Source organism: Canis lupus, chromosome 34 (assembly GCF_003254725.2).
Source record: "Canis lupus dingo isolate Sandy chromosome 34, ASM325472v2, whole genome shotgun sequence".
Classification (NCBI taxonomy): domain Eukaryota; kingdom Metazoa; phylum Chordata; class Mammalia; order Carnivora; family Canidae; genus Canis; species Canis lupus.
In genome coordinates, this window is record NC_064276.1 from 23,085,335 (window position 1) to 23,099,221 (window position 13,887).

General features: G+C 35.8%; 1 protein-coding gene across 1 annotated transcript in view; it reads left to right on the forward strand.

Moving 5' to 3' along the window:
- Positions 1-13,887, forward strand: part of OSTN (osteocrin) — a 45,746-nt gene that overhangs the window by 1,795 nt on the left and 30,064 nt on the right. The window contains exons 2-3 of the mRNA XM_025425359.3: positions 10,314-10,412; positions 13,179-13,393. Coding sequence (XP_025281144.1) covers positions 10,314-10,412; positions 13,179-13,393 — 314 coding nt within the window. The remainder of the gene's footprint in view (positions 1-10,313; positions 10,413-13,178; positions 13,394-13,887) is intronic.

Consider the following 13,887-nt stretch of genomic DNA (forward strand, 5'->3'; position numbering starts at 1 on the left):
AGTCGTGACTTCAGCACGTTTCGCTCAGCCTTCTCTGAGGCTTCCTTCTCCCCTGGAGTTATAAAAGGTGAGCCCCAGGTCACCAGGTGCCCTCCTAGCCCTGGGTACCTCTCTATGTAGGCCAACTCCCCTGTGCCTGAGGTCTCTCTGATTAGAGGTCTCGTTTAAGTGAGCCTTTCCCTGTCTTTAATCAGATAGTTCTCAAGGTATCTCTGTGGAGCAGTGGTTAGAGCCAGCTGCCATCATTGCCGGGGTCTTAGCTGGCCTGAACTGACTGTCGCCCAGCCTTAGCCTTATCAGGCTCCCATCAGCTTAGGCCTCAGCATGAGGCTGCTCCCACAAGAACAGTTCCTCCATTATGCCTCACCCCACTCCCTCCTTTTCTTTATCCATCTTAAAGTTTTCCTTCATCTCCTTTCCCTTTGCCAACCTAATTATCTCTGAGCCTTGCTCTCTCCATCTGTTGAGTGTTAAATTTGACAGTTTCCGATGAGCATCCCCTCCGTTTTCTAAAATTCTATGTTCCTGTGACACATAAGGCTGTAACCATGCAAAAAATGCACTTTTAAAATATCACCCATACCACCAATGGCAACTTGGCTGTTGGCCCACCAAGTCAGAGCTGTGGTTCCCACGGGATCATTTTGCCGGGTGCATTTTCCTGTAAGCTCTCTCTTGTCCATCCACACCAAGGCTCTAAGAGGCATCCTCTCTTCCTCTGTCTCTTTTGTGGTCCATCTCTTCCCAGCTCTTCCAGTGCTTGTGTAAGGTCTAGTTCCAGTAACAAGATCCTTCATTCCCTTAATCCCCATGATGGTTCTACTTTCATGACACAGCTTGACTATTGCTATACAGTCAATATCATAAAAACTCTGTGAAAATCATAATCCTAACAACATAGAGATTTTCAAAAAAACAAAGTCAATAAAGACATTTTATGAACTGTAAAACAAAAATAGGTATCATATAAAATTCTATTAAAATTCAATTAAAAATTCACTTTTGTTACTACAATGAGAACTTGAATAATTATGTTTTGAGTATAAAAGAGATTACTTCCCTTTGTTTTCTTCCCATTATGATATTCTGTTGTATGCTAATATTTTCATGGAAATATTTCATAGAAATGTTATTGCTGAAATTAATGATAATGCATAATGTACTGTAACACCAAATGTCAGAGTGGTTGCCACTTATAACTCTCTTTGGTGAAATTTCTTTCCTTGCTCAATATTACTTTATTATAATTCATTTAATAATTACAATACCAGTTTGCCATAATTCTAGAATTCAAGTAATTTAACTGAATTTCATCCTTAAAATGCATAAGGATAAAAAAATATTTTTCATGACATAAAAAAGTAGTATGGCATCTTTCATTAAGCTGCCAGATTTAGAAGTCATTATCAGGATAATGATAACTATTATTTGCATAATTAATTTGTGCTAGTCAATTGCATTATTTGTAATCCTTATAATAAACCCACAAAGTAAATTTGTGCCCCATATTCCTGATGAAAATATTAAAGCAAGAGGCTAAGTAGCATACCCAGTCAAGAATCATATCCATATCTGTGTAACTTAAGGACCGACCTCTTCCTGCTAATTGACTTCATTGTATACAGAAAGTATACACACAGTACAGGGAGTTCGGATACCGGTATTCTAAAGTAACTCTGCTTGTCTCAGGGCATCTATTTTAAAAAATACAATTATAATATTTTTTCATTTAGATCTAGCATGATTGATGTGGTGATGAAAGGAGAAACATTAATTTCAAAATAATAAAGTACTATGCAAATGTTTAAAAAATGGTTACTTACAACAATTGTACTTGAAAGAAATGGAAGAGCCTGTTCTTACAGGAAGAAATTCCTGGGCAGAGCATGTGGTCAAGGAGTCTCCACTTTGACCAGGCTGTGAGCATCTGAGGACAAGATGGGTAGCTTACTCACTGTTATCTCCCTGGCGCTTGACACATAATATATACCTAATAAGCACATCCTATTGAGTACGATAAAATTTATATTTTTGACCCTTCATGTACATTTTAGACAGTATTTTTTATTGATTATATTGGCCAGTTAATGTAATTGAAATGTAAGTTAATATTTTTATCATATATTGTATGTAAGTACAAAATGGGATAAAAGATAAAAGGTGGTGGTAACATTCCACAATATCTAGAGGCTTATCTACGCCATCTTTTTTTTTTTTTTCTACGCCATCTTTAATTGCGTTTATCCTTTGAAAGCCTTTTTATGCCAGATAAAAAGCCCTCCAATGTATCAAATGGCCAAGCAGCTAGTTTATGTACAAATCTACCAGCTTTTCCCTACCCATAATTTTAATGATACTAGTTTTTCTCATGATCGAGCATTAGAATAAAACAGGAACTCCCATTAGCAGAATTGTCTAGAATTGTCTACAGTCATACACTAAAGATTTTTTCTATTTCCAGGTGACATTGTTTTATTTCAAGAAACTTGCATTAATTCAGGGATCTAAGCACAAGCTAAGGTTGGATAACGAGCAATCTTAAACTCTACTGGGAGAATTACTGGAGAATATTGATTTGTGTTGCTTTCATTAGAATGAGAATCTGAGATATTGAAACATTAATGGACTTGCTGGGACTCTGTCATGAACTCCGTCCCATATTACTGTGGTTGTACAACTTGGGCAAATCTCTTCTCTTCCCTAAGCCTTAGTTGTTTTCATATCAATAAAGCTGGAATGTTAATATGGTCTGCATTCCTATTTACCTAACACATAAAGCTGCTACATTCATTCATTCATTCATTCAACACATCGTGTTAACTCTAAATACTTTGTTAAATTTATTTACCTGGGCTTTTTAGTAATGCAATCTTCCCTTATTGTCATTATAAATTCCCTCTTAAATTTTTGCAAGAAAAGAAACTAGTACTATGATTGCAAATTCCAACTAAGCAAAAAGAGAGACTTAACAACAAAATTTTTGAGATTTTTCCAAAGGCAATAATGTCTAAAAAAAGAATGAAAAGGGTGCCAAATAGAATAAAATCAATTAACACATGTATAGTAGTAAATTAACATTCTTCCTGATTCATAGCATTCAGGAAAAGTCCTTTGAAAATGCAGGTGTGTGCTACACTAAGAACATGTCATCCGTAAACATTTTACTTTATAAGCAGTTTGTTTTGGAGATGGAAAAATGTTTTATGCTTTTATAAATTGGTTATACTTGAAGGAGCATGAAACTGAGAGTCTGAAATGTAAGTTGTTTTTCTGGCTCTTTTAACTTGCTCTGTGATTTTGGAAAAAATGTACTATTGCCTACTGAAGAGCAATGTGAATGAGAAAGAACACATTCCTGATATTTTAATTAAAACAAAAAAAAAGGGAAATATTAAGCTGCTATCTCAATTTGCACCTTTCTTTCAGGATTGTACTTGAAACATAAAGTACCCATCACACGGGATCCCTGGGTGGCGCAGTGGTTTGGCGCCTGCCTTTGGCCCAGGGTGCGATCCTGGAGACCTGGGATCGAATCCCACGTCGGGCTCCCGGTGTATGGGGCCTGCTTCTCCCTCTGCCTGTGTCTCTGCCTCTCTCTCTCTCTCTGTGTGACTATAATAAATAAATAAAAATTTTAAAAAAAATTACTCATCACACAATTTACTCAAGATAACAAATTTTACAAAGAGAATTTCAAATAAATGTCTCAGCAACACAAGTATTTTTCTCAGATGTATTTTTGGGAGGATGATATAGATTTTATATATATATGCTGACAGAAGCCACAACTTATAATTCAAACTGCTTTTGGACAAAAATCCTCAGTGATTTTTAAGTCTTTTATTTATGATGATACAAAAGCAATTACCCATTCCTATAATTCTAAGTGCTACACTGAGTTGTTCACTGGGGCCAAATTCCAGAGGCAGGGAAGCTCCAGTAAGGAAGAGACCCTCAATTCACCTGGTCTGAGTCTCTCAAGTATTTCCAGCACCTGGCTGCTTCACACTTCAAAGAAAACTAGTAGCAACTTTCTTACCACTCTGTTCAAATACTGTCACTCACCGAAATATCAAAATTATCTGTACAATGTCAAACTGCAATGTTGCACAATCTGTAATACTTTATCAATGCCCCCAAATTTTCAGTTTCCTACCTGGTTGTTGAGTGTAAGTTTAATGTTCCCTGGAAGAATTTGGCTTCAAAGATCTGCCTTCAGCTCAAATATAATCCCCTTGAAGCCATGTAGTTAATCTTTTCCCATGATCTTATAGTTTACAAAACGTTTTCATGTACAATTTAGAGTTCCCATTGAAAATTTTTTACCTATTGTGAAATAATAATAAAAGTGATTTGGTATATTTTCATAAATAATTATCTTTATACATAGTTAGTAAATAATATGAAATATAAGATTAAATACACTTATTACTGATATTTGGCAATCCTAAACCAAATCCACAATGCTTATGCTGCTGGTAAATTAATTAATTTTAAATTAACTAAAATCGAAATTTTATGAATTCACACAGTGAGTTTTATTAGACAATAATTTTATTTTGACAATTTAAGCATCTTGTTTAGGGTCACCAGACCAATAAGTAGCACAGCAAGGACACTTTTCTCTATCCTTCAAGTCTAATTCTGTGTTGTTTTTCTCACCATCACAGAAATTTTTATGATGTTTCTACCTATTAGTTGACTGAAAGAGTTATATTTTTATAATACTAAGCATAATGACTTAAGCATGATGAAAAAAAGTAAAAAAGCCCAAGTAAACATTTGAAAGTACATTAGGTGTACTATATTTCATCCATTCTGATGCACATTTAACATCTTGGAAATTGGAATGCATCATACACTTGATAGGATGTCATAATTTAATTGGTAGCATGTTTTCTTTTTAAAATACATGTATTAGATGGGATCTCTTACTATAAATGACATGTTAAAATGAAAGATTTGGAGGTCCTCCTGATTCAGCTGGAAATACTTTACATTCAAGAGGAATGTGTTTATGTCAAAACCTACATGCAATTTTATGCATAGACTGGATGATTTGAGGGACAGCAGAAGGTCTTTCTAGCGGCACCTGCACCAACTATTATCATTACCTACAATGTCTGTACTTCTGCCAGAAAAGAGCCAGATTCACCAACAGACTTTTAAAAAGCTAGAAGCAACATTAGACGTCATTTAGACCAAGCCCATTTCACTCCACCTAGAGAGGAAAGAGTTAGCCCAAGCAATAGATATGGTCAAGCCAAGGCAGGGCCTCAGTCTCCCAAGACTTGGAGCAGGTCTCTTTCTAGTACAGTGAGCCACAGAGACTTTGTGTCAGGCATTGTCCCTTTTAGGTCCTCTTTTGAGATAAAAAAATGATAGTCACTCTGTTATCTATTATTCCTAAAGCTTTTCTTTGTTATCAAAAAGACCTGGATGAATGTAACTCATGGAGCAGGGTACAGGGCACACTGAGCTTACTGTTTTACAGACTTACTCGGAGCCACGCTGATTCACCAATTGCTTAGATGACTACCATCACTTTCTTTTTTAATTAATTTAATTTAATTTAATTTAAATTTTATTTTATTTTATTTTATTTTATTTTATTTTATTTTATTTTATTTATTCATGAGAGGCACAGTGAGAGAGGCAGCAGAGACGTAGGCAGATGGAGAAGCAGGCCCCCTGTGGGGACCCCGATGAGGGACTTGATCCCAGGACCCTGGGATCAGGACCTGAGCCAAAGGCAGACCCTCAACCGCTGAGCCAACCAGGCATCCCACCATCATTGCTTTCTAAGAAGATGGTGAGCAGTGCAGTGCGCAGGTACCCATGGTCATTGCATAGTGTCAGAACTAGGGACCTTTTACAATATGTCCTATTAAATCTCACTTTAAAAATATATAAAGCCTTAATTAGTTTGTAAGTCCTTTATCCTTTATCTTTAAGCCCTTTATTTTTAGTTTTTGTTGAAAATAAGGGTAGGGCAAAGTCTATTTTGAATATTTCCAGTCAAGTAACTAGGGTAAATTAAAAATTCCCAAAGTTATCAAGGTTCACCCCCAAACTCAGTATTCTTGAGACTTTCTAACATTTCTACTACCCATAAGTCAGACAGTAATGATAGTCTTAGGTTGAAGAGAAGTTTTCTTCATCACCAGAGTAGTTTGTGTTTTTCAACGCCAGCCCTCAAGGCAGATAGTTTAAAAGTGTCATTAAAAAGTGCATACAGTCAGATGTTGGCTCACAATGTTTTTTTTTTTTTCCAGCTTAACCTCTCTCTCTCTCTCTGACACCTACCCTCATTCCTGTTTGCTTTCTTATTTAGATCTGTAGGTTTTGATCTTTTCTCTTTTTTCCTGTCTCAACCCACTTGAGAGGGTTTTGTTTTGTTTTGTTTTGGGGGGTTTTTTTTGTAACAACAATGACTCATTTTCTCACCGATTCTCAATAAGGCAAACATCTTTCTTCATTCTAACAGAATTCTCATTTAATTCTAGCTTAAATATAATTAAATAGTTTCTTTGCTACTGTACTTTCAGAGCCTTTAATATGCCAATATGCATGCTCTGTGTTCCTTGAGGGAATCTACAATACATGTTGCTTCCCAAACTTAAAGGACAAAACTTCACACACCTGGCTCCCTCCACTGCCACTCCAGCTACAGTTTGAGGATCCCTTTGGGATATAATTCTGACATGTGGAAAAGTCTTTGAAACAAAGGTTGAGAAGTTGCACAATGTGAATGTTTGTTTGTTCAGCAGTATTATTCACAATGTGAAAATGCAGGAACATAGTAGACCAGTTGGCTGACAGTGAATGAAGTACTGCACCTAATTTTATCAGTCAGGTCCCACACTCACTGTCTCCTTTGAAGATCCTCACTAGCCAGAGGAATAATATTCAAAAACTGCTCAATGTAAATTACTGATGTCCTGGAAAAATGACAAACGTCTCTGCTCTGGTATATTCCCACAATGAACATCCTTCAGTGTTCTTTCGATTTGGAGTGTACATGGGGCCAACTAGATTTTAAGTCATAGGCTATATTTATCCACTATCAACAAAATAGGGAAACGGAGCTCAACCTACTCTTTTCCTTCCCTCCCTATAATTTCCTCTATTTCTAATTTTGTGGCAATCAAGTTTCAACTAGTTAATCAAATGTCTTTTGTGTGGCAGGTGCCAGGGTGTTTGTTTTCATTAGTGTACCAACTGCCATATTTAGGAACTTGGCCTTTTGGTTAACTGGCTACAGCATGGCTTTAGACCATTAAATGTGTGTATTTAAACTCAGCATTTATTTTTACATCTCCCTATCCAAATAATCAGGATGTGGTTATCTGTAAGATGATACATTATGACTTTTTTCCTATATACACCCAAGCACAAAAATATATGCCTTGGACATAATCATCAATATTATAAATGCCCATCATCCTGTGCCATTTATAATATCGCAAAGATGAAGAGAAACCTGGTTAGTAAAACGTACATAAAAATAGTTAAAGGAAATCCACATGGAAAGACTTATAAAATTGGACAGTTTCACACTTTGTAACCTGTTTTTAACATGATAAAAAATGAGGAAGGCAAACATCACAATTGTAGCTTAACTTTGATTGAATAAGAGAGCTATTTTTTAAAAAAAATAAAGATTTGCCAGAAATATGAAGTCATTTTTAAAATAATTCAGGTTTTGATGTATCTTCTTCAGTTAAAAAGACATCAGAATAATCAGGAGGAAAAAGTGTAATTCTGTGGCAGAAATTCTAAATAATTTGTAATGCATTTTTATTGGTATTTTTATCGGATAGCTGTTGCATTCTTTCTTGTTATTTTTCTACTGTCTCAATTTAGAGAACTAGTCATGAGTTACTGTTTTTTGATACTTACAAAAGTGCTCAGCTCAGATATCAGTTTGTTAGAAAGAGAACACAGAATTTACTGCCCTCTTCCAGAAAGGGTGGAATATAAAGAAGCAACTAGTGGTTAACATAGTAAGAGTCCAAAATATTTGTTGGTGACATATTGAAGAACTAGTTTAGACTAACATGAAAATCAAAATTATATTCAATAAATGTTATAAACAACACTAAAATCTGTTTATGCCCATTTTAAATGTTAATAGACATGGTTAGCACAGACGCTACCCCGTCTATATAAAACACCTATTTGTCTGTATTCTAACAGATGATCTTTCTTGCTAAAATCTACACTAAGGTTTCACAATAGCAGTATTATAAGGAAATGTCATAAAAAAAATTCTTGGATCACACCAAAGCGAATGTAGTTACTAAAGAAATACTTAGTAATACCTCATCAGTGTTCTTTCATTAACAAATTATAAGTACTATAGGGGATAAAAAAAAGTTTACATGAATCAAGTCAATCCTCTCAAAGCTCTTTTGAGGTGAGAATTATTTCTTGCTTCACGAATGAAAAAATAAAGCTCAAGTAGATTAGGTGATGCACATCCAGTGTTACTAATACAAGGAGACTCAAGTTCAATTCTTCAGATCCATCTAAGCATCCCATCCTTTTTAATCCCAGAAATTTTCCAAATTTTTTTATGGAAATAAAAGTCTATTGAGACTTCTCACTCATCATATATGAACTGGGGGCTGGGGAGGGAGAGGTGGGAGGTGAGGCTTTGTCAATATAATGTACTAAGTGACGAAGTTGGGCCCATTCTATTGTAACCCACAGACTATAAACTTCCCTAAAACAGGCAATGCCTCCCCTTTACCAGCAGTCAAACTGGCAGCTAGCAGACCCAGTATAGACCATAGATTAGCTTTAATTGTCTATATAGTGGTTTTTTAAAATATAAGAAATCACAAATGTATAAATAACACATCTTTGTGCTCACTGCACAGAATTAACAAATGTACTATTGAGACGTATTTGCTTTAAAAAATATATTCATTAAAACTAAGTCCCTATGTTTCCCTCCCTCCACAGAGGCAATCATAGTCACGAATCAAGTTCCATTGGTTTATACTTTAAGTGTGTGTATAGATTTCAAAATATATAAAATTGCTTTGTGTATTCCCAATTTAGGTAAATGGTAGCATAGCATATATGTTGTTCTACAACTTCTCATTTCCCCCAAAGTAGCTTCTTTGAAATCTATGCATACAAATACACATAGCATTTAAGACATTGTTTTAACAGTAGATACAGATATATTTAAGTCATTTGTTCTAAGTCCATAATACGGATGTACCTCAATTGATAAATCCATTTCCTCCTGGGTAGAGTATTTGGGTTGATTCCAGTTTCACCACTATAAACAATGAGTATACAAACTTTCTGATACATGTCTCCATATAAACATGTAAGAGATACTTTGGAATATTTACCAAGAAGTAAAATAAATGGGTTATAGTGTAGGACATGATCATTTTCAACTTTTCCGGATATTGTCCAATTTTCTTCAATCCAATCCAATCAATTGGATTGATTTCCAAATCCACCAGCATCACTTGTGTTTTTCAGTGTCCAAGCACCATTCTAACATTTGCAATGTTCACTTTAAATTTTTGCCAACCTGATATATGTCTCTCTCTCTTTTGTATGAAATAAGTTGCAGGTATTTTGGGATGATGTATTTTTGGATGTTTATTTTCCATTAGGTTATTTCCTTTTATGAAATGCCCATCCATAACTTTGGCCAATTTTTAATATAATTGTTCATTAATTGTTATTTTTAATTTTATTTATCAGTTTTAAGCATTTCAAATGCTAATCTTTCTTTTATACAGCATGTTGAAGCTATATCCCATTTTGCACCTTTTGAATCTTAAGAAATCCTCTCATAACACAAGGACATATATATATTTGCCTCTCGGATATGTGGTGCTTTTGAATTTGTGAATTTGATAGCTTATAGACAGAGCACATTCTCTCAGTTTCATGCAGACCTTGCTAGGCCTTATTTTCTAAAACCTGGCCAATTTCACACATTTCCCCTAGATATATGAGGTTACAATCCTTGGATTAGATAGTCAAAGAATAAAATTATACAAATTAGATTTCTCAGACTTTGGTTAGTTCAAATTATGATTATATCTATACAACCGCAGTCTAGGTTTCCATGGAAATGAAGCCTTGATAGAGTTCATGCCAGGAAAACTGACAGTTTCTATTAAGTATTATTTAAGTTTTGCAGAGATGCACTCCAGCACATAGAAGCTGAATGATTTGGCTTATCACCTGCATCTAACAAGTTTTACAGGAGCTTTTGTTCTCTATCTTTATATGCCAAACTAATAAATGTTGACTTTGATGTATGTGACCCTCAGATGCTGGACTGGAGATTGGCAAATGCACATTTTATTCTGGCCATGACGTTGATGCTGTGGAGTTCAGGAAAAGTACACTCAGTGGATGTAGCAACAGAGGTAATTAATGGAAACTAGCTTAAGGGATCATATATTTTTTATGAACAGAAGCCATTTCTACTAGTGTCAGAAGCAGGTGCTGCTGGAAAATAGATGCCTTCGTAGCACAAAATCAAGGAGATAGTTTTTTTTTTTTTTTGTATTGTCTTGACTTCACTATAGATTCAGAGAAGGCCGGTTATCTGACTGTCAAAAAATGAACTGGAAGTAATAAAGATTTGTATTCCCTGAACAAAAAGCATTAAGAGAAATTCCATTATCATTTCAGCCATATTTTTAATGAAATCAATTACATCAAGGTGAAGTGTTTTTGTGGGAAAATTGAAGTTGTTAACTGTCAAAATTTAACTCTCTTTGGCCAAACTCTGTACTACTATACAAATGTTTTCTTGCTGCCTTGACTAAAGTACACAGGGAAAGAAATGTGAGGACATCTCCATGCAGAGAAATGTTAATTTGGCTTATCTGATCTCATTAGAAAGTGTTCTCTGTACTTCGTAACTAAACAAGTGAGAATTTGAAATACATTTTACTGAAGGAAAGTTTTACATGAGTTCCATGAATTTTTTCCCCTGAGGATTAAGAATATCTTGAAAAGGAACCAAACTATTTTGTATGTGCAGTGATTGGAAGAATGAAAACATATCTTTTGGAGGATGCTCTGAGAGATAATAGAAGATCTCCTATATTTGCCCTTTGAAAGTTTGTCTACTACTCTTTAGAGTTTCTTTCTCATGATTATATAGCATCCTTCCCTTCCCAGTTTCTATGTCGTCAAGCTCATGTAGGGAAGAGATAGACATTATGAGTTTGTGGACATTATGGAGTCTGCTCTGTAAATAACAAGAGCCATGAGAGATTTCTTGTATTCTTTCTATATGAAGACAGTATGCATGAAATAATCAGCTTCATGGCAGTGTTAAGGATAGAAGAGAAAAAGGGGAGATAGGAGATAGAGAAGCAGGCCATAAAGTTATTAAGAGTATACACTAAGCAGTAAGGAGTCGCCGTTGATGGGAATCAGAAAGAGCAAGAGCAAGAGGGGTTTTCCAGGAAGTATTGACCAGACTTTGTGCAAATTTGGTTGGCTCAGGAAAGAGGAGGATTGATAGCTTTGAGTTTAAGTGTCAGACTATATGTATTTCAAGAGTTTCTGGGGCTAATGATGAAAAGAAAAATGTCACTCTTTCATTTTTTGAAGGGAAATGAAGAACATAGAGAATGGAAGAAATAATCGAAGAAGGACAGGAAGGGAAGAAAAAGAGTCTTGCCAAGACCAATAGTCTGGCATAAGGAGGAACGTGACTAGTGGAGGATGCAGGGAGGAGGCCCCTGGGACTAGTTTCTTCCCACAGGGGAATTTTATCATTTTCTTAGAAAAGTATATCCCCCTGACTGCACAATGACTAGAGATAATTAATAGAAACATTTTTTTAAAAAGATTTTATTTATTTATTCATGAGAGACACATAGAGAGAGACAGAGACATAGGCAGAGGGAGAAGCAGGCTCCCTGCAGGGGGAACTTGATCCCAGAACACTGGATCCCAGAACTGGGATCACTGCCTGAGCCGAAGGCAGACACTCACCACTGAGCCATCCAGGTGCCCCAATAGGAACATTTTTAAATGCTGTGATCAAGCTTAGGAAAGGAAAAGACAGGCTTCATAAATGACATCTACACTTTTCTGATTTGAATGAAGTGCAAACTGGCAAAATATGTAACAAACAAGAAATTTTGCATGGGAGGGTGAAATTATGGGGATAGTTCTGACTCACAGTAGACTCTCATTAGCATGTAGTAACACTGGGCAGCCCAGGTGGCTCAGCGGTTTGGTGCCTGCCTTTGTTTGGCCCAGGGCGTGATCCTGGAGTCTCAGGATCGGGTCCCATGTAGGGCTCTCTGCGTGGGGCCTGCTTCTCCCTCTGCCTGTGTCTCTGCCTCTCTCTCTCTCTCTCCCTGTGTCTCTTATGAATGAATAAATAAATAAAAATCTTTAAAATTAAAAAAAAAGCATGTGGTAACACATCACATGGAAAGATATAGTAAGCTTCACGAGGGCAGAGACTGGATTCTGTTCATTTTCACATCTGCCAAGTCTAATGCAGAACCTGGTCCATAGTGAGTGCTTAATGGCTTGAATTAATAAATTGTGAATGAATGGTGAAAAGAAAGCAGTGTGAGGTTTGCATTTTCAAAATTTCTTCAACAAATATTCAGAAATTTGCTGAGTACTAACTATAAGCAAACTACTGGCCTAAGCATTGAATAGAATAAACAAATAAAAGACTAATTAGACACAGTTATTGCCCTCAGGATATTCACAATCGGAATCAGTACAAATATATGGTAACCAATGTAATACAAGGGAAAATGTAATGAGCACAATGATGAAAGAAGTATAGATAGAGTGCTGTGGGAATGATAAGGAAGGATGCAGTTGATTATTGAAAAAGATGTGAAAAGAATAATCAGTTAATATACTAAATTTTAGAGGCAAGTCTGTAGTTTTTTTTTTCCTTTATTCCTGTGTGTGTGTGTGTGTGTGTGTGTGTGTGTGTGTTGTTTTAATTATTTTGGATATACCTCACCTCTATGCATTTTTGTCCCCAAAAGGCTTTCTCTCAAGACCATAAATCCACAAGAAATCAAGTTTTCATGACAGGCAGGCAGGTCAGCTAAAGGTAACAAAAGCCAAATGAGATGATTATACATATTTAAGGTTTCTTTTTCTGAACAAATGGAATCACCTTTCCCGCCCTGTAGGCTTTTGATTCTGGAGTCATAGATGTGCAGTCACCACCCACAGTCAGGGAAGAGAAGTCAGCTACTAATCTGGCAGCAAAACTCTTGCTTCTTAATGAACTTGTGTCTCTGGAGAATGATGTGATTGAAACAAAGAAGAAAAGGAGCTTCTCTGGTTTTGGGTCTCCCCTGGACAGACTCTCAGCTGGCTCCGTTGATCATAAAGGTAAACAGAGGTAAGGAACATTTTTATTTTTTAATTCTTCCACTCTAATTTCAGAAACAGAATTCCACATAAAAAGTATAACGAAACCTTGCAGATAAGCATATTTGACAGTGTTTTAGCTAACTTGTGAGTTTAATACTATGATTTTGAACAGAATGATTTAGTATCTAAAATGACTGTTACAGTGTGCATTAATATTGTTATACTTTCCTGAGGAAACTTCCATTGCATGCAAATGTAAAATAGTTATTATCAGACTATTACAGCATTGGGAGGTGAGGGTGTGTGTGTGTGCTATGGGATAAATGTTCTCGCTAATTGAGTCTTCAATTTAATAGAGCTACCCAGAATTCCATTCCTATTTTCACCTATGAAACAAAGCTTTCCAGAATGAGTGAATGAGCCTACTCCCATATACCAAGAGGTGGTGGAGATCTCTCAGGACTTGGAGTCAGACATGTATGTTTAAATCAAATTTCTGATAATTTCTAGCTATATGACTTT